Raw genomic sequence first — 22,362 nt, forward strand, 5'->3', positions numbered from 1 at the left:
AAGAGGAGACTTGTGCAGTATTTGTCTAAAACAACAAAATTATGACCTTAGAGAGTGATAGAACCATCTGTTTTACAACAGGTTAATCATCCCTTTTAGAGCATAAAAAATGGAACTACTTTCAGTAACTCTGGTCAAATGTTGACCATCTGTTAAATTTTTTCATAAAATATTGTCTGCATATATTGTCATGGTCATATCCATGTCTTGAACTATATTTTAATGTACCTTTGGCTACTTCATTTGTATTCTTCTCACTCCACCTGCTCACCTAACAGGATTCCTGCTAGGATCTGGAATAGACCTCCCAAGGAAGTGGTGCAGTCCCCAACCTTGGAAGTTTTCAAGAGGAGACTGGACAAACACCTTGCTGGGATCATTTGGTCTCAGCAGTATTCCTGCCAGAGCAGGGGGGTTGCTCTTGATGATCTTTCAAGGTCCCTTCCAGCCCTTAATTTCTATGATTCTATGATTCATGCATTTAAACATTACATATTTTTTGGAGGATAGAGGATGTACGTGTGATGGCAGAATTTGGTCCTGTCATGACTTTCTTTACTACTTCATCTTAAATTTTGCTAGGCCACAGTGCTTGAGTCCTTGTGGGGCCTGAATTTTTATAGCTGTGTTTAGTGGAAGATACAACAGCCAATGATTAATGTACTAACATTTTTTTCATATTTTTTTGTTTTGTAGCAGTTGAAACTCAGAGCACCAGTTCTGAGGAACTTGTTCCAAGCCCACCGTCTCCACTTCCTCCCCCACGTGTTTACAAGCCGTGTTTTGTCTGTCAAGACAAGTCATCTGGATATCACTATGGCGTCAGTGCTTGTGAGGGATGTAAGGTGAGTAGTTAAACCTCACTCACCCATTTTGTTTGAAAGCACTGCATTTCCTTTTTTAGAGATGAGCTGAGCAGATCAGGCTGAGATGGGAATGGATGTCTCCAAAGACAAGGCAGGCTGCCTACTTGAAACATATCTGACCTGTGGAAAAAAGCCATGCAAGTGGCTTTTGTTCCTGGAACAGCCTCTCCTTATAATTCCTATAACAGTATTTCTGGCAGAGATGTCAGCAAGGATTGGCTGACAAGAGGGAGAGAATCAAAAGTACATCTTTTTTAGAGTGGTACTTCAGGAATAATGTAGAAACGCATGATGACTCCTCTTAATTCACTGTGTCCTTCAGTATGCACTGAAGGATTCATCTGTTGTTCTTTTGCCTTTTATGTAGTATACTGCCTCCAGTGTGTTTAAAAGTGTGCAGTTTGGATAATGATCTGATCATTCCATTAATACAGCAAGTTTGAGCTCTTGGGTGATGGCTGTACCCTCAAATTCATCCATGATCAGGTGGGCTTTGGGTGTGGATCACAAGCAAAGCAGAATGACAGCTACAAAATAAATTTGACACTGTGTAAGGTAAAAGACAGGATATATTTGATAGGTGTTTTTTGGCACAGCGATTGTCAAAATTTTAATTGACTATCCATAACGTCACGCCGATAAATTTGCAGTATCCGGATTTGGAATTCTAAAGTATATACTCACAGAGACTGAGCATATATCGGAGGAGCTGTGTCAGCCGAGTCCCATCTGTACATTTCTTTGTATGGGAATACATAGAACAGTTAGAGGAGGATATTGTATAACATGAAAAAGTGGGTAAATTAAATGGGTATCATTCAGAAATACGTCGTGGAAAATTGTGAAGAAGAGCTGATTAAGCTGTGGATTTACAGTTTTGGTTTTATTGCTGTTCAGCGTATACTATACAATTGCTATTTTTTACACAGTGGGAAGGAATGTAGAGCAGAAGTCTTGTCAATTTTAATAATGTACTTCAAAATCTTGCTTGGTAGTCTACATGATTATGCATGCACCAACCCATACAAACACACACAACAAAGCTAATTTTAGTATGTTTTTAAAATCAATATTCTATTCACATCCTGCCAGATTATTAATAGACAGTAGGGAAACAACAATAAATTGGTTGTATGGATTGTGGTACGTGCTGCCATGCAAAACATTTTGAGTTCCCAGTGGATGGTTCACAGAGCTGTTTCACTCATTCCTGTCTGTTTATAGTGTCCCCTATACAAATTCACTAGGAAGACAGAAGGTGAAATTGCTCAACTTCCTGCAGGCTCATGCAGTATCTCACAGTATGAGGTTTTAGCGCAGAAAAAGAGACATTGGTGTGGGATAACACACTTTGGTTACTATTCTGTTCTCTGTTAACACAGAGTTGTTATGTTACAGCATTAAGTTACAGTATGTTGGTGTAACGAATGTTATAAAAATGATGAACTATCCCTATCCTATTAAAACATCTTTATTTATACAGCACCTAGCATTGTGGAGTCCTGGTCCCTACTTACTGCCTGTTTAGTGATACCAAAGAATAAGAATGATGATTTAGTAACTTAAAAGTGGATATCTTAGATTAATTGAGATGAAATATTGGACCTGTTTCTATTGTGTTAGCCACTTGTACTTTACATGTCAGTTTGGAATTTCTCATGTGCAAGCAGACTCCTGTTCCTCTATAGATCCCCTTTGATTTGTACTATTGTACATAATAGCATAAGAAATACCATACTGGGTTAGACCAATGGTCCATCTAGCTCAGTATCTTGTCTCTAACAGTGGCAAGGGTGGATGCTTAAGAGGGAGAATATATGAATATTCCTGTTCCTGTCATATCCTCCCTGGTATTCATCAACATTGGTTTTGAGGTGCCAGAGGACACAAGCCTGATTTGTTTATTAGCTATTAATGGATCTGTCATTCCTGAATTTGTCTAGTCTGTTTTTGAACCTGGCTATACTGTCTGTCTCTACAATACCCTGCATTAATGAGTTCCACAAGTTTAACTATGGACTACATGAAAAAGTACTTTCTCTTTTTTAGTTTTAAGCCTCTTTCTTGCTAATTTCAGTGGGTGCCTCCTTAGTTCTAGTATTTTGGGACTTGATGAATTACAGAAGAATCCTAATGGTTTTTAGTCCTTCTTAGTATGGTTATACTCCATACCCCTGATCAACTTATTTGTCATTTTCTGTACCTTTTCTAATTCTACTACATCCTTCTTGAGATGCAAAAATAGTGATTTTAGTGTCTGCCCACATGCAGGAAGTTATGGATCTAAGCCTTATTTCCACCCCCCTCCCCCTTCTCCCCAGTATTAAAAAAATGTCAAGGCATTTGAAAGATATTATTTAAATTCAGTAGTATTTTAGGGTCTCTTTCCAGTTCTGAGATTATGCAGGATACCATCACTGTGTCCTCAAGTAGCATAAGATTTTAGTAGCCACTGGGCTACTGAAATGTCAATGGCTCTTAGGAAAAAAAATCTAATATACTGTATATATCTAATTTCACTAAATTGCAGATCTAATCATTGTCATCTTCCCTGCTCATGAAAGTATAATTGTGAGTGTAGTAGAGCACTCAGATGTTCCTAAGATCTCATTGTTTTTTTGCCCAGCATATTATAGGACTTTTTATTGGTACACTGCAAAGCATTATCACACATAATTGAAATAAATTCACTCTTGTCAAAATAAATGGGTGCCCATTTTGTAATGCAGTAATCATTGTTTTAAAAAAATCAAGTCTGCTTTTCTAACTACTTTGCAAAATTTGTCATTCAGCACTTAAATGCCACAGTGATAGGTGAAAAAATGTAATATAAGTATATATAGATGTGTGTGTTATTCAATGATGGTTAAAACTTGTCTGATGAGAAAGTTATACTCAGACTACTAGTAGGCAATTGGTAACAGTCATAGGTAACTATGAATCTTCTAGACTGATGACAATGATCTTATTAAATAATTTTACCCCATCCTCAACAATGTTCGACACCAGTTGATCCATTCTGTTCCTAAACCTTTGCTCTCCTGCTTTTATATCTTCATGTTGTGCTCTTATATCATTGAATATGTCCAGGGAAAATCAGCCAACTTGGTAGTCCATCTTTTTAATCACCTTTCTCATTGTAACTCATTCCTAGGATGCTAGTTTCACCAACATATCCTCCAACCTCCTTCATAAATCCTTTTTCTAGCTTTCTTCTTCACAGCAGCTTCCTACCCAGCTGTTGCATGGAGTAAAACAGGGGTGACCATCCTTCAGCATGCATGCCTATGTGTGTAGTACATGCCAGATTGGAGAGGGGGCAGGGAGCACAGTGGCCGATACGGAAGGAAGTAGAGAGAAAAGCAGTAGATCAGGCAAGGAGCAGAAAGCAGAGCAGCAGAGTAGACAGGTGAGGAAATCAGAGTGACTCTTGGGAAGGGTGTATGGTTAATTTGTGGCATGCCTACCAACACAGTTGGCCCACACTGAAGTAAAACAGTCATTCTATACCAATATAACCTCTCCTTTTCCTTTCCCCTCCTTAATTTACGCGTATTTCTAGCTCCCCTCTCTTCACCCCTATTCCTTGTCTATTCCCTAGTCTCTCTGCTATTAACTTTTTCATTTTATCTCATGCTTCTTCATCATCTGCTATCTTTAGTTCCTCCTCCCTTTTCTTTGTCTATTTTTTTGCTGACTTGCTCATTTTTCACTGCAGTCTTTTCTCCCAGTCTTGTAAAAAAAATAAATAAATTAAAAAAAAAAATCCATCCTTGAGTCCAGTTCCCCTCTCTAAAGAGGGGTCTGTCCTTTTCTTTCCTTTGTTTCTTTGTCTCCAGAATGCTGGTAGTGCTGGGTGCTCGTTCTCTGTTGGCTTCCTTTCCTTTCCTTTCCTTTCCTTTCCTTTCCTTTGTCCTCATCTATCTGGCTTCCTGCTTTCTATTCTACCAGCGCAGAATAGTCAGTTACTAATAAACTCCTACCAGCTCAGTCAGAAGAGCAGTTCTCAGCCCTAGATCTGTTAACTTCCTTAGATCTGGTGAATACTCTCCTTTACTACCTTCCCAGTCTTGGCTGGCATAACTGCAATTCCTGTTCTCCGTCTGCCTTCCTAATTGCTTGCTCAGTGCCTCTTTAAATGGCTCCTCTTTTCTTTTCTGCTGTGGTCTCTTGGGCCAAGTAGAGGCAGTCAAAAAGTCTGAGGCTGAATTGATTCAATCTTCGCAGGCTAGTTTAACATGCATAGACTGAACTGATAAGCAAGTGAACAGACATTCACTTTCAATTCCAGAAATGCAGCCACATGCCTGCAGTGGCCCAGGCCACAAGCTGGGAGGTGCTAGAGCATGCCTCCTTGCTGGGCTGGAGCAGACAACTTGGATCAAGGCTAGCCCCCACCCTGTGAGAGTGGGTTTGTGGGGGAGGTGCAAAGCATCCTGGGATGCTGGGGGACTGTGTGTTAACTTGGATTTGGAGGGGATCTGAGACATAAGATCAATAAACCAACTTACCATGAATCAATTAAGTCTGATACTACATCCATCCCGGTTTATCTTAAGCTGGTTTTGGCCATTTTGAAAGTGATTTATACGCACTGAACTTCTGTTGTGTTACACATTTGAACCAGTTTCCGATCACTTATACTGGCTTATGTGTAATTTCTGTCCCTAGCCTTGGAGTTCTGTTCTTGTTCCTCCTTTCTTGCCTGTAGATGGTTTTATTTCTTCCCATGGTTTCAGCTACCTCTTCTTCATGAATGTTTCCCAACTTCTACCCCCCTTATATTTGACCTTGCCCGTGTCATCATTCCATTTGTTTCTCACGTATCTTCTTGGTATACCTCAGTATTTTGAAAACAACTATACTACTTTTCCATTTTCAGACTCTAGTTTTTCAGATAACTCTTTTTCAGAGAGTGCTATCCTTTCATCATTTTCTGAAGATAAGAACCCTTTTAAGTCACTCAGTTTGGACGCTCAAAATTACCAGTGATTTTGTTGTTTAAGTCTTGACTTTGTAAGTGTCTGCAAGAGACAGAACTATGGGATCTGCATTACATCCTGTCTATCCTTTTTCTGTTATAGCCTCATAACAAATCGATGAGGAATATTCCAGAGTAGCTGATTTTTTTTAAATGTATGAAATAGTATATACACTAAAGCAGATGTATATACAGATTTCACGTTCATCATGTAAGTTCTCCTAATTAAGTAAACTGCATGGAATTTCAGAGGCGGCTTTTGGAATTTACTGGGGTGTTTCATGACCTTTAATTAACAGAATCTTTTAAAAATCTTTTTTGCCCTCATCTCTAGATGTTGCTAGATAACATGCTAAGAAATTCCTTACAAAATGAGCAACTCTGATCTGTCCAGCTGGTGCACGTGGGTATAAGGTTCAAAAAAAAGCTCAGCTCTTTGGTACTGACTTTCCTCTTCATTGTAGCAAAGTCTGCAGTAAGGAGGACTGAATGTAGTGGGCTGCTTTCCCAAACAATGTCAGCATTGTGTTCATGAAGAGGAGAAACTGGTGCTCTGGCAGATTCTGCAGTCTGCTAAAGCCTTTTCCCTTGTTCTGAGTATTTAAAAGACAGCATTCCTTTGCTGGCAATACTGCCTGGATTTCGGCACAAATTTGGCAGGCAGCAAAGTTGCCTAAAGCAGTTTAAGGGGTTGGGGGCAGGGGGTGGAAGAGTAGCTTGTAAAACGTATAAAAGAGATTTCCCCCCCCTCCTTTTTTTTTTGTAGTATGGTGTCAACAATTTGTTTGTGTAGTCAAGGTACCTCTCTGCCTCTTGTTGAGGTTAATGGAGAAAATATAAATATGTCTAATTCAGTGCTGAGTGTTTCCCAAGCTGTTTTGTATCTTAAGAGCATCTTCCCTCCTTTAGAGTTTTCATACGAAGCTTCATTCAATACAGAGGCCATCGCATTAGAAAGGTAGCGTCATCAATTTCTAGTGAACTCTAGCCATGGAAATATTACGCCTGCTTCTTTGGCTCTATCCCAAGACCCAAACGAGTATTTTTATTGCAGAGGTCAGACTTTAAGCACTACAGAGAAGAGGCATTAATATATACAGTGTAGTAGGACTGTAATTTTGCAGGACCAACTCTTATGAAGACAAGATAAGGAACACCTGAGGGACAAGGAAGAAAGAAATATAGAGAAAATTAAACAGGTCTTGCTTTGTCCCCGTTTGTTGATTCATGTTGAGTTCCAGCTGACTAGAAAAATTGTTGCTCTGTAACCCTCCTGGGGTTGAGTACAGATTCATAACGGCCTCCATGAACATGTCATTGTGGACCCAAGAATCTAATAGAGTGTTTCTTTTTACAGAATGATGTCCTGCAAGACAGATGCCATTTTCTTTTGATAAACGTTCCTTTTGCCTTTTAAATCACATCGGGCCTAAGTCTCTTTTAAACTAAATCCCCATTAAACAGTCCTGGCAGTTTAAAATGTTCTTAAAGTGGTGGATGTATGTGATACATAAATACCACCTCCAGCTGTAATTTAACTACATAGAAACTCATGTAAAGGCCTTTTTTTCCACACGAGGTTGGTGTAAGAAGGGGGAGAATGTGGATGGGAATCTGGACTATTAAATTCTCTCAAACCAGGTAACTTGTGGTTGTTATAACTAACATGCCCAAAAAAGAAGGAAAAGTGAAAAGAAAAAGTGATGCTAGAAAATGTATAAACTTAATATCTCATATGTTTGTTTGGGTTTAGAAGATGCCAGAAAAAATAACCTTAAAAAATAACATTAAAGTTTAAAATGTTTCTCGTGAACTTTAAAACAATCAGGTCAGGAAGCTGATCTGAAGTATACCGAATTAAGGCAAAACACTGTGGGTGTGTGCGCACTTCTAAAGGCTTCTACCTGCTTAAAACAAAATACAGAGAAGGTTGAATGACCAAGCTCTATTTTTCTCCATTTAAATTAAATTAGTAAGTGACAGTGGCAGCAGTACAAATGCATGGTGTCATTCAGGCACAGCAATAGAAAAAAAAATCCTTCAAATCATTGAAATTTCTCTTAGTTAAATCAAGCAATGTTTCTCTAAACTTTTGAGGAAAATAGAGAATTATGTTTTGGGTTATATTTCTGATTACTAGTGTAATCTAAGGATGTGGCTACATGAACAGTTTCCAGCAAGGTAAGCCAGGGTATGAATTTACAGCAAGTTAGCCACTCCATAAATGCTGATACACATACTCTTACCCCATGGGTTGAATGGGGTAAGAGTATGGTGTATCTTCAAAGGTGTATCTACCTTGCCTTTGCTGCTGGGTAAGAGTTTTTAGTCAGGAGCTATCCTGATATAGCTGATGTTGTAATTCACACCTAATAGCAGTTTACCCTAGTTCATACCTTGCTTACCTGCTCTTAGTTTATTCCCTTGCCATAACCTTGAACTGGGGATTTTTCACAATGTAGAAATACTTTCTGCAAACAAGTGGCTTAGAAAAATGCTACAAGCAGAGAGATGTTAAATACATTGTGATTCAAATGCAGTACTGAGGTCTATGCAAACTGGAGGCATAAGCTGTTTTTTGAATAATTTGAATAGTCCTGGTGTGATTCCCATGTCTTTCTTCATACTGGCTGCCAAGGGAGATCTGATTTTGTGTTCTGGTTCCTTGAGATACCAGACTTTAAAGTCACAGAAAATGGAAGTCAGTAATCTCATTAAAATTTAGTACATTGACTTCAACAAGTCTCAGGGTACATATTCCCTTATTTTTATCTTTGTTTGCAAGAGAAAATTTTTCTCAAATGTTGAATTTCTTCAGTATAATTTTTTGAGCAATAGAAGACATATTTCAAATAAAATGTTTCTAATGAGAGCAAACAGATAAAAATATAGCGTATCAGAAATAAAAAGCCAGTCTGATTGTGCTGCATGACTTTTTTTATTTAAAAATATCTTGCCAGTTTGCATCATGAAAATTTCATTTCTGATGACAAACACTAGTAAAATAAAAATGTTCAACATTCACCTGAATGCCAAATGTGCTTTTCAAAGCTATGGGGTACTATTGTAAAATACTGTAGGGCAAACAGCATTAGAATAAGCTATAGATTATACCTGTGCAGCCTAGCTACAGTGAGGTTTTACAGTGGTATAAATATGCCAATACAAATATCTTGTAAGAGGTACATCCCTGAAGAATGCTGCTGTCTTTGTCGACAAAGCAGGTGCAGCACGGGCATATGCAGGAAAAATTTCCCACCCTGCCTTGCTACTGTGTTTTATGCCTAGCTGAAGGGGTTGTTTCTTCCACTCTACCTATAAGCGTGTCGGTTGTTATCATTACCAATCAATTATTTCTGGTACTGCCCACAGTGCTACACAAAATGTGTGAATGATCCCAATGATCATAACTCCTTGTAAGTGTGAAACATCCTCTAGGCCACTTTCCCCTCTCCTTCACCTGCCACTAACTGTTGTGCTTTGTTTAGTGATGAATTAGAGCAGAGGTTCCCAAACTTTTTCTTGTTGTGTACCCCCTTCCAGATTTACCAGATGCCCAAGTACCTCTACCAGCACACACTTTATATTCTAGCCCCCTCAATGCCAATTATTATTATAATGAAAATTAAATCTACCATTACACAACTTCTCTTGCATAACCCCCAAAGATGTCTTGTGTATGCCCAGAGTTACACATACCAGTTTTTGAACCGTTAAATTAGAGAACTGTGGTTCAATCTGGATCACTAAAGAATGCATGGTTTGCATCAATTAAAACACAGAAAGATACTTAGATTATATGCACACATGCAAATCTGCAACAGCATACTAGCACATGCAATCAGAAGCAATTGAGTTTAGTTTAAATCTCCTGAAACTTCTTATATGATTTTTATGTAATTGATTCTGGACCATTGAGGGCCTTTATATTTTTACTAAATACATGTTCTAAGTACATCATTCAGATTAGTATTGTGTTACTTCTGCACTCTTCCTCCTTTGGGGGCATAATGCTACTCTTTTCCCAAGCGCTCAGTTCCCGTTGAAATCGGTGGGGGATGATGTCATTGTTTAATAGCAGTATATGGCCTTTAATTATTGCTCTTAGTTCAAAGATCTGTATGAGCATAAATTTCTGAGTGTAATTCCGAAGCTGCCACACTGGAAAGAAAATTATAGTTTTTAGTTGTATTTAGTGTTTTGCAATATGAGCTTGAAAAGCTTACAGCAATTGGTTAATGAATGAGGAAACTTGAGTGCTTAAACATGGCTTTCAGAAATCCTAATGATATTCATTATGGTTTGTAGATGGTATACTAAGAATTACAATGTAGTTGCAAGCATGCTGTACAGTTAACTTCATTTTTCTCTCATATTCTACTATGCATTGATGCCTATACCTCTCTTGTACTCTTACTATATCGGCCATGTATAGAATTAAATTCTAAGTAGAAAATAATTAATAAAAAAGCTATTCAGACCATCAGTGTATTAGAATTAGATTTGATGGCCAGGTGGGTACATGGTAAAGTGCCTCTGGTTTATTCCAGGGTCTTTCCTGGGGGGAGTGCTGACTAAGTTGCTGAGTTTACTTCAGAATGAGTATTGACATGGATGTTAATGAGATGGTTGAGAAACTGTTCTGTTGGCACTGAGCCATTATTGTTTTCCTCATAGTGGTTTCAGATTTTAGAAAATGTGCTTAGAGATGTTATGATTAGCACGTTTTAGGAATTAATTACATGACTGAAAATTTTATAAATGCACAACAATTATTTGTTGCCTAGACCTGCTTGCCTACACATTAAGTGTATCCAGATGCTTTTTACTTTTCATTTGACTAGATCCATTATGAAAAATATACCTCTCCCTTGTTTTGGTGCCTCTGGTTATCTGTCAGTCATTAGGTCCTTGCCAGCCACTGAGCAGTCAGCTTCCCAGGGTGCATAAATTTTCTGATTTGCCTAAGAATGTGACCTTATGCTGCTCTCTGTGCTCATTGACTGACCTACTAATAGAAACAGAAGCTCTTTTTAATCCCAAATGAAATGTTCCTTTGAGGGCATCTCCTCAAGAGGCATTTTCTTGTTTCTTATGGAATAGGAGTGCCATTTCATATGTGGGTCCTATAGCTGCTCAGCTCCACTGTACTGCACTTAAACAGCTGATGAAACTTCAGTTTCAGAAGACAACGCAAGGTGCAGACAGAAGTGCAGCTCCCCAGTCTAACTCCTGACACTTTGCAGAAAGTGCCATGAGTTAGACTGATCCTCCTGACCCAACAGACATTAGCTGTTGGTTCAGGAGGGTGGGGGATCAAGCTCCCTGCAGCCTCTTCCCCTAGCTCCACCCTGATCTTCTGGCCCTGGTGCTGTCTCAGAATGGGAAGGGGAGAAGGCAGGGGAAGGAAATCTGTTCTGGGGTTTCCCCAGCCTGTGCTGGGGGTGTGTGGATTAGAGCCCCCCACCTTGGGGGAGAGGAGTGGGGATCCAATCCACCTGCCCCACTCTTCAGTATTAGCTGGGCAACCCCCAGAACCAGCTCCCTCCATTCTCTTCCCCCCCTCCTATTCTGAAAACAGTGTCAGGCGCAGGGCTGAGCACCACCAGCCCAGCCTTACTCCTAGCACACACTGACACAAGTTAATGAAAGTACTCTGTTTTAGAATGCCTTCATCTGAAACCTCATGTAATGAGGGTTCAGATTGTCATGGGATCAGGCCCTTTTAAAGTACTCTGCAGGTGTGCACTTGTGTTAAGTCATGGCTGTAGAGCACTTTCAGGGGCCAGATCGGGTGAAAATTGTCACTTTTCTCTGTGCCTGCAGTGGCATTAATTTCCTGGTATATTCTTTTCCTGGGTATTCCCCTGTTTATTCTGTAAAACACATTCTGTGAAACCCCATTAAAAGAATAGCTAATCATTCAGAAGTCACAAATGTGGAAATTGAGATAACTCCCACCAGCTTCTCTCTTCTCATTTGTTTTTGGATGGTTATTAACTGAATTATTATTTACTGTTTCTCAAAAAAAAAAATACAGCCTTCAATGCACATGGACAGCATGCTGTCATGGCACAGCCTTCCAGTGTCATGCAGAATCCATTGTCAATCACTTATGCACATGAGGTTTATTCACTCTACAGCAAAACATACTGTAGTCTCTGGATCTTCAGCCCTGTAACTTCTCCCTAATTATTATTTTACACACAGAACCTCAAGGGAAAAGTTGAAACAGGGCATCAGACTTTGCCTATGCTGAGTACATGTGTCTTGTCTAGTTTCCAGTCCTTCACTTATCTAAGCCCCTAATGAACTTCCACTTCCTCACAGGGAGCTCCCAGCCAAGCCTAACTACCACAAGGAGCGAACAATATCTGGATTATATAACAAAGGCTGTTTAGATAATGGTGAAATCCTTTCCTGCTCAGCATATAAGGGTTCAAGTCCTTTTCAGTAAGGAAGTTGAATTGGAGGTGCTGGGGGCCTGGCTCTTACTTCCAATAATATAAACATGTGGGTGTAGCATTCCTAGTGTCCTACAGCCCTTGTGCATCAAAGCTGGTCGACCCAGCTCCTCTGCTCTGCTCATTATTCCTCCTCTGACCCTTTTGGCTGAAACAGCTCCTCTTCATATGCATTGTAGGTTCTTCCTCACTACTAGCTTGGGTGCCTTATTCTCTCTGAAGTGCAGATTACAGCAGACGGCCAGCTCTGCTGTCAGTAAGGTTTAGAATCCCTTTGGCTGTGTTCAGATGAGTGTGGCCATGCGTTATGTGGTGCCACAGACACATGTGCTGCACCACGTACCACACATTCAGCTGTTCTCCACACTGCAAGGAAGCTCTACTACCTAGATATCCAGGGGTAAAAAAAAACATGCAAAAAAAAAAGGTGGAATGACGTATGCAGGGATAGCACATGCCACTCAAAACCGGAGCCTGGTCAGCCAGAGCCACACACCAGGTGCCAGCCAGGCTCTGAGCATTGCCACTGCTGCAACCCCAGGAAGCCCCCAGGACCCCAGGTAAGGCTGCTGGGGCCCTTTGGGAAGCCCTGCAGTCAGTGCTGTATAGGCCCCGCCGCAGCTGCCATGCACCACCACTGCCGAGAGCTGCCGGCTCTGGCTGCTCACCACCCTCCCCACCCTGCTGCGCTGGCTCTGGCTGCTCGCCACCCATCCCCCCTGGGCCCCGCACACCCCTAGGGATGGCTCTGCACAGAACCCATCATCCCTTTGAGAACAAGCACAGAGAAGTACATTCAAGAAAGAGGTTAGGATAGGTGCCAGCCAAATACTTAGGAACAGAGTAGATTGCACTATGTATGTGTAGATGGAGTAGCCGGAAAGATAGAGTGGATTGTTCTCAGTGGTGGCAGATGACAGAACAAGGAGCAGTGGTCTCAAGTTGTAGCAACGGAGGTTTAAGTTGGATATTAGGAAAAACTTTCTCATTAGGAGGGTGCCAAAGCACTGAAACAGGTTACCTAGAGAGGTGGTGGAATCTCCATCCTTGGTGGTTTTTAAGGCCTGGCTCCACAAAGCCCTGGCTGATTTAGTTGGGGATGGTCCTGCTTTGAGCAGGGGTTTGGACTCGAAGACCTACTCAGATCCCTTCCAACCCTAAATATCTATGATTCTATAATATCTAGCTTTACCTACACCCTGCCATTGTCATGTGAGTCTGAAGACCAGATCTTGCTAGAAACAAGCCTTTGTCAAAGGCTGTGGGGGACTTGTGTTGGGAGGGGCGTGATTTTCACTGCTGGTTTTTGTTTGATTTTGTTTTGGAGTGAGATCAGGCTGTAATATGAGGACTGCAGAAAACATAATTGGGTCTCAATGTACTTTCAGAAGAGAGTAAATTATACATGCAAATGTTTTCTGGGAGAGGGAGGGGATGTAGAACATGGACTGCAAAGAGAGGGATGAACAGGAATGACGGGGAATGGGAAGACGGAGAATTTGATGGCCTTTTGTCAGAGAAAGGGAGTGGGGATGAGAGGGGTGGAATAGATGATGTGGGCAGACTGCCAGCCACACACTTTCTTCTCCCCCGTGTGCACTGGGAGCTGGCAGGTGGCCTGTCCTATGAAAAGCAGAAAGTACTTAAGGTGGACCTCACCCTGATCTGTAATGGTGGAACTGGTCAGAGGTAAGGGGGGAAGGACTCTGTTTTGTGGTGGTTGGGAGGCTGGGGTAGAGAAGGATTATTATTTTTATATGCTTAGTAGTAGGCAACTGTTGATCCTCTGGATCATGGTGTATGCATAAGAGGTCTAGTCAGGTGCCTGATAAATCTTCTTGGAACCCTGCTATCATCACACCAAGACCTTCGATGCATATGCCTAGGCAAGAGCATGGAGGAGTGAAGGCTGCCCAAGACCCACCATCTCTTCTTTAGATGGTTGAGACAGAATTTAAAGACCAGACCGAGTCCAGATGTTCAGGTTATTTACACATGAATGCACCACAGCTCCGGGTGCTTTTAAAAGTGCCCAGCGCTGCAGCACCTGCAGTTTTATAAATGGCAAAATGTGCGTTAGCACTATGAAAATGCTGGCAGTGCACTTTTGAGCTAAAACACATCAAAGATATTTTAGTTCAAAAGCACACCACTGCTGTTTTCTACATGCTGATGCACATTTTGCTGTTTATACAAATGCATTCAACACAGTGCCCGGCGCATCAGCTTGTATGCTCCGGAGACTCGATTAAATTGAGTCGCTCCAACATGCTGGATTTCTGGTGCAAAGGTACATGTATAAATGCCCTCAGTGCCTTGATGGTTGTCTTATATGCTTAAATGATTATAACCACCCAGTAATAACCACTGTCAGTGTTATGGGATGTAGAACGTGTCTGTGGTTTCTCTTTGTCCACATTAGCAACAATACACCGCAAACATCCCAGTGCACAGCAACACAGTCCAGGAAGTAGGAGGAGTACTCAGGAATCACATCGTATCCTTGCTGCAGTAGCTTGCCAACTGCAAGCCTGTGTGATAACTACAACTGTGTAAATCATCACTCACTCCTACCAGAAACATTTATCTTCCATTTAAAAGAAGAAATGCTGTGTTTCAGTGTATTGGGGAGGGGATGATTGCCATTGAGCAACATTTACTCTGCATTAATGAAGCTTTTGGTCACTGAGTATGGTAGAATGTATGCATTAGAGCCACTGAGAATATGCAGAAGTGGCAGGCAGTGTTATATGGTGGTGTCCTGACTCAGGGAGTTTAGATCAATATCACACATTTGGGTGGAGACCAGTCATCATCGGAACTGCTAGAAAAAAATGAAAAGGGATTATGAAAGTATGTTGAAGAATGAATGGAACAGACATCAAGAGCTGTAATATGAAAAAAGGCATTTGGTTTGATTTTTTTGGTGTGTTGGGTATTTGGTTGGTTTTGGGGAGGCTTTCTTATTATAATTACTTTGTCACCTTACCTAAAAAACACTTTTTGTGCCTGAAAACTTGTCTGACATCTTTCCCAATTATGCAGTTGGGTCAAAAAGATATAACCAGTACCACCCACCCCCAAAACCCCCCAAAACTGCCTTGCCTCTGTGTCTGCATAGTTGCTTGAAATTGGATGCTATTTAAAATGCTATGATGATTAGCCTAACTAGTTGCTGAATGGAAAGGGTGGTTATGAAATGCTATTTTGGAACATGCACCAGGCAGTGAGACAGGGTGACCAGATTCTGTTGTTGCGTGGTCCTGTTAGTGGGTGGTGAAACTCAGAGGAATCTCAGCTGATTCACTGGGGCAGATGCAACTCATTCAACTGCCCTTCCACCCCCGTACCTTCCCCATCCCCCAACTAAAAGAGTAACGTGGCTGTCCACTAAAGAGGACGATGGAATCTGGCGAGAAGTGTTTTAAGGTAAGAAATACAGGCGTGCGCTATCTCTCTCTAGCCAGGACTAGAGAGAGTTTAGGCCGGAGGTACTCCACTTAGTTTCAACAGGTATTAAAACTGAATCCCTGGGAATGGGTAATAGTTGCTCTTACATTAGCCAGAGGTTTCATACAGTTTAAGCAAAGTTGACTGTCAGCTTACAGGCATGCATCAATATCCGCAGTGCTATTTGCTCTGTTTTTCAACTGAATTATAAATACAATATTGCAATTGAGTGTTAGCAATTTGCGAAGCTATAAAAGTCTTAGGAATCTAGCGTCAAGGATAGGCAAGCATCACACATCCTTGACACACATTAAGTGTCAAGTAGTGAAAACTACTGATTCCCCCATGAATCGTTGGAAAGGAGGACACAAAATCTCCTTTCTTGTAGATAAGGAAATGCTTTTTTTTTTCCTCATTGTGCAGCACCTCATTGCAGCTTTTTCCTCACTCTTTTCCTTTCTCTGTCTTTGCCAATACCAAAATTGAGAGGTTATTCCAAAAGCTCTAGCAGTAATCTAGGAGTCGCAGTTTTTTTATAGTTAACATAGGAGTATTAGATGTTACTTCAACTTTATTTGTATTCTCTGCCCTAGGCATGTTGGGGGTTTACAGATGTTATGTAGTTATAGCTTGTCCGTTCTCTTGGGTGGAGAGCTGTTTGTTCTGGAAGCTCCAGTTTAGGTTCTACAGATAAATTTTGCATTTGTAGTAAACTTGTGATAATGTGCATGAAATGCATTATATAGCATGAGAGAGAGAAAGACCAAAGACAAAATATAAAGCTAAATTGGTTATATTTTGGGTTTAACAGTTGTGGTTCTTTCTTAACATTGTGCTTCCATGCAAGAGAGCAACTACACAAATGGTTTGGGAAAGTGTCATTTTTTACTAAGAAATACTGTGCTTAATTAATTCTTGTTCCTGGGAGGTTAACCTGGGGCACTCATTATTGTCTTAATTGGTGGTATAAATCCTGAGGCACTGGAGAGGGAAAAAAAACAACCCATGAGTAGTTAACAGTGTATGGCCTTTTGGATAAGTGTTAGCCAGTTATACTACCGTCTTGGATAGTGACAGTTTATGGTTTTAGTGGTGTATAGGTCTGGTCCTACCCAAATAAGGTTAGAGGACACTGAATTGCAAAAAAACCAAAAACCAAAAAAGCAATAAATAATCCGTTTTTTGCATTAAACTGTGAAGTAATCCAGTGCTTTCCAACTCAGAGAAATGTGTTTCTGTGATCTCCTGTTATTCATATTAAATTATGTTCATTACCTTTACCATCTGGAGTTTTCTACCAAGCTGAAAATCATCTTATAGACATTACTGAAAGGAAGTTAATGGTAGGTATTTTTTTAATTGTACATTTTTCATTTCCAACTTTTAAATTGAAGAAACCAGATGGAAATGCACCTAAAATCTTTCATCTCTGGTTATAGTATTGAATTATAAAAGCAGAAAACTCCAGCCATGTTCTTTTTTCACACAATGGTTCAAGATAATGACTGCTTTATCTGGAGACCTTGACTTGTTTGCTAAAAAAGGCAGGAGTTCAGTGTATATCTCTAGCTAGTTGACAAAATTAAGAGTAGCCTTACAGATAACATGTGGCAGAAAGCAGGGCAGTGTGACACCTTATAGATTAACTCATTCTGAGGGGCATGAACTTTCATAGGCTGCAACCTACTTCTTCAGATACTACTTCATCATAGCATCTGACAAAGTAGCCTGCAAACCTGTGAAAGCTCATACATCTCTGAACAAGTTAGTCTATAAGGTGCTACGCTGCCTTACTTCAAGCTAACATGGCTAACTGCCTCTCTTTACTCATTTTGCTTTTACTGCTGTTGGTTTCCACAAACCATATTTGACAATGCAAGAATAAAACCTCCAGACTAACAAATGAGAATACGCACTTTAATTTTTTCCTGTTGAGGAGGTTTTTCTGCTAGTAGTTGTTCCACTAGCTGACCAGAAGGAAAGTCTATCTAGTGCATTACAACAATTATGTAGTTTTAATTACTGTGAAGCATTTATGTCAGGTCAGAAAAGAGAATCCCCCTTGTAGAGCTGTTATCACACCCAGGAATACATTAGCATACCGTGGTGGGCCCCTGGGTACGTAATGGAGTGTGAGTTGGGAAAGCAGCTTAAAAAAGCCTGAGACTGAATTGATTCGCTCTTTGCAGGTTTTTTAAACTGCATAGATTGAACCAATAAACAAGTGAACTGACATTCACATTTCAAACAGGAAAGGTAGCCAGACCCCTGCAGTGGCTCCTACTAATAGCCAGGGGTACTAGAGCAGTTTCCGGCCTTCTGGCTCTTGCAGCGGGGAATCCTCTTGGAGAATCCTCCCAAGCCACTCCCCCTCCCTTCCCCAGGCTGGCAGCACCTAGCTGGGGGTCTGGTTCCCTCCTCTCCCTCCTGCCACTCCAAGCAGCTGCACCCAGCTGGGAGGGCTGATTTTTTTCCCCCCCACCTTCTCCTCAGTCACCCAGAATGATAGTGCTCCAGGTAGGGAGCGGAGGGGCGGGGCAGACCCTGTTCATTGGAGCAGACATCACAGCCCAGGGCTGCAAAGCATCATGGGATGCTGGGGGACTGTGAGTTGACTTGAATTGGGAGGGGGTCTGGAACAGAAGTTCCATAAACATTTTAACATTTTAATCACTTTATGCTTATGGCAGCTGTGATGACTCTAGTCAGTAGGCATAACTTAACTTGCATAAACTGTCACTGCTGCAGAGGAGATCAACTTGGCTTTATTGCTGTAAGATTTACCTTGGAACCTTTCCGGGTGGACCTTTCTGTTCCTTGTGTGTGTTTTAAGGCTATTCATTTTTTTTTTTTAAACCAGAATGTTTCTGGGCTTTGCATGTGGTGTAGAAGTAGTAAAACATATTATCCCAGTGTTTTTTTTCCTTTCCTAATCACCTTCAGAGTTCCCATTTTTCCCAACTTTAAGATTGGCGATAATGTTTCTTTATTTTTCTAAAGTACTCGGAGCTCTATGATTACAAGTTCTGGTTTAAGTACTAAATATTCTTGCAGCATGGTAGGTGGGGAGAAACAGTTTCCTTAACCTCAGAATCAGTGGCAATATATACAGGCTGATCCGGTGAAATAAAATGGAAGGTGGAGAGTTGTACTGAAAAGTGCTATGGAAAATGGGAAAGTCTTCCTCTCATACTTCAGTTTTGAAACTAATCATGCAGCTGTGTTCCACAAGACTTTAGTGCCACAACTAAATCACAATGCAAACCATTTTTGAGAAAAGCCTGGTTATATTTGTACATGCATAACTATAATGCGACTTCTCTGTCAATATTCCAGCTACTGATCTGTTGTTATAGCAGGTTCCATTTTGTGTGTACTCATTAGTCACAGAAAACGTTGTTTTATGCTTTGCTCTTCTGCCACAAACCTTGAGCAGCGCATCTTCCATTCTGGCTCGCTGAGGCTGGAGTATCCTAAATTGAAATATGTTTGTCAAGTTTACAATTTGCAAATAGTGGTAAGCAATGCAAGCATCCAGGAAAGCACATTTTGGCTTTTTGTAGCTAAAAAAGGCCTTCATTTTAGCCTTCTGTGAAAGTACTGCCTTTTGGAGGTCTAAATGATGCCACACCACAAGGTAGTATGCCTGTGTTCTGTGTTCCATGGCAGTTTTTCATGGGATCTTACGATTTACATCTCACCCAGTTGTACGTCTCACGTGGCAGCTGGTATGGTCTAATATTGAAGTTCATGTTTACTTTGAGAAGCCACACATTAAAATTGCTGCTATGAGGTTCCATGCCTACCTATGATTTTCAAATTCGATAAGCCCGGCTTAGAACAAAAATCCAGGAGTTGTCTTCTTGCACCACCATCAGCACTCACCAACTCTCAACGCTGGAAACCCAGCCTTGAAAGCTAAGCAGCAAGCTGTGGTTGCTACTTCTTCACCAGTACTAAGTAAAGAATTTGTAGGTCAGAATCTGCGCTGCTCCCTTCCCGTGGTGGCAGAACAGGTCTGTACAGGTATAACTAACTGAAACAAACAATTCTACTGAGGCACCAGAGAGAAAAGAATCCAGATTTTTTTTACTTAATCATAGCTGTGTTAATTCATGAAGTTAAACAAGAGTAACCTGTAAATTTTAGTCATTAAAGTAACGATTGATGCGATGCTCCAGGAGTAGATTTGGAAAAAATTTGACTTGGAAAATTGTGCTGTGGCCTGCCAAGGTTCATCTTTGTTTCTTTTGCTAATATCTTAGCAACTCCTTTGATTTGGAAGCTACATTTAGAGTCTGTCTTTAAATGCAGATGTGACTGTGTAGGGGGATAATCAAAGTTAATTCACTTGAGGTAAACAGGCTGTTTAAATGGTTTCGAGTCAAAACCAGATCTCTCAGTTGTTCACTTTAGTGGGCCAGATGCAGGCTAATTGATCAACTCAAATGCTCACTGGTTTTGTAAGTAAGATATGCTATAGTAAGTTAGCAAAAAGTTTTTTAAAAAATTCAGAATCACATGATCCTTGTCTTACTGTGTGTGTGTAACTATGTCTTTAAATAATGTGCCTTGCTGAATTGGTTAGGATGCAAGAGAGCTTTCTCTCCCCTTAAGGTCTCAAACACTTCAGTGGTGGTGTTTCAGCATAACCATGCCATAAGACTTTATTGGCTTATAATACCTCTAAGAATTGAGTAAGAGCATGTTCAACTTAGCATTATCAAGGGCTTCATACACATAATGCCTTCCTTTGTATCCAGATGGTGTTGTTCTGAATTCCTTTATGTCACTGGTTATTAAATCAGTTCAGATCTTCTTTAAGCAATCTAGCTGTATACTAAACTCTTTCATGTTTGACATAGTAATCGACAAGCACTACAGAAGTAAATAGCAGCTAGAGTTGGGGTGGGGTTTTTAGACATTGTGTTAAAGTTACAATGACTAAATGGGTTATTTTTGGCTTTAAATAATAGGCCTAGTAACTTGCTTTATTTGCTTTTTAGTACCGGTAGTTTCATATATCATGCTCCACTTTCAATACAGCAGATAAGGTATCAACACAATTAAAAGTGAAAAATAATCTGTCCACTTTGCTAGTGGTGAATGCTCATAGAACACACACTGATACAATAGATTTTTAAATAATTTATGCCCAGCACTTCTTTTTTCCCTTGCACTCTGTAAATGAGGATGCCTAGTGCGGCATGGCCAGGGCGATACACTATCCATCACCCATTAAGATAACAAGGTGTGGGGGGATGGGAGGGCGAGTCAGGCTAGCGTAATTTTTGGAGCACAAAAAAGGATAAAAATTAGCAGATGTTTCTCCAAAATATTCTTTGCATAAGGAAGCTGCTAAAAGTTACCTGGAAAACCAGAATCCATTCAGAGGCTTCATGGCTTTTGTTAAACCACAGGCTTTGCGATCTTTTCACAAGCTGTGTGACAGTCTAAATAAGACATGTTAGAGCAAAATACTGTACTGTATCTTGATGTCAGGGATACGGGTTGTCGTAGATGACTGGTAGGGGGTAACACGGGGGGAGGGCATGTGTCCCCCCGTCAGGGCTGTCTCACCACTGAAGCCAGCAGCAGCTTCTCCAGGTGCTCGCCAGCCCCATCACTGCCATTGACGCCAGCTTCTGTAGATGCCCCCCCCAAACTCAGGAGCACCAGTTGCCCATGCAGGTTGTAGGCATATTGGTCTACAGGCAAAAGGAATTAGAATTTTTTTTGCCTTATAAAAATCTCACCTCTACCCAGAGCTCTGATTCCTTGTACCTTAATGTGTCTCTAGTACCTTTCCTTTGATTCAAGTTCAGTACAGGTACTATTGAAAATAAGAACGAAAGTTATGTGCTCTTCCACAAGCACAGTGCATCTTTAAATTTAAAAAAAAATCCACTTGCTTTTTAACAGTGAGGGGTCTTGTCTTCCATTACAGGGAATTTATGCAGATACTTTAACACCAATTAAGAATAATGGGAAGTTTTTATGTAAATGCCCAGTGCCTCGCAGGCACATATTCCTAGTAAAGTAAATGATGTGAGATTGGATGCTAACACAGTTTTTTATTTTCTAGGAAGTGATTGGTGGCCTGGCTGCTTGTTTTTAATTCATAAACAACAGGGGGTGAAAATGCCCACATTTACTTTTCTGAAATATTTGGCAAAATTGAATGTCTGTAGTTTGAAGAGTATTTGTTTTATTGGAGGAAACTGCTGACATTGCAAGGGGAAGTAAAAGCCTGATAAGTCCTTCTAAAGCATAATAATTGTGGGGAGGGTGAGGGGAAAAAAAAACCCAACAAGTCTGAAGCTGCCTTCAGTTTGTGCTACTGCAAAAGGTAAAAGCAGTCCCAAAATTCCAAGTGAGAGATGTTGAGCACTGTCAACTTCCACCCGGATCATCTCCCCAGTGGACAAGAGAAATCAAAAAGGTACATGACTTACAGGTGCACCATGGCTCTACCAGACAGTGTGTTCAAAAATGTCAAGAAAGCCTCTGATTTTTTTTTTAAATATCATCAGTGAAATGGGTGTTTTCAGCAGTGGGATGAGATCATTGACCACACCCCCCCCCCCCCCCCCCCCCCCCC

At 40.7% G+C, this 22,362-nt stretch overlaps 1 protein-coding gene across 8 annotated transcripts in view; it reads left to right on the top strand.

Moving 5' to 3' along the window:
- Positions 1-22,362, top strand: part of RARB (retinoic acid receptor beta) — a 563,324-nt gene that overhangs the window by 449,469 nt on the left and 91,493 nt on the right. For all 8 annotated transcript variants that reach the window (XM_006021194.3, XM_014518768.2, XM_025201021.1 and 5 more), the window contains one exon: positions 697-845. In XM_006021194.3, coding sequence (XP_006021256.1) covers positions 697-845 — 149 coding nt within the window. The remainder of the gene's footprint in view (positions 1-696; positions 846-22,362) is intronic.

Source organism: Alligator sinensis, unplaced genomic scaffold (assembly GCF_000455745.1).
Source record: "Alligator sinensis unplaced genomic scaffold, ASM45574v1 scaffold299_1, whole genome shotgun sequence".
Lineage (NCBI taxonomy): Eukaryota > Metazoa > Chordata > Crocodylia > Alligatoridae > Alligator > Alligator sinensis.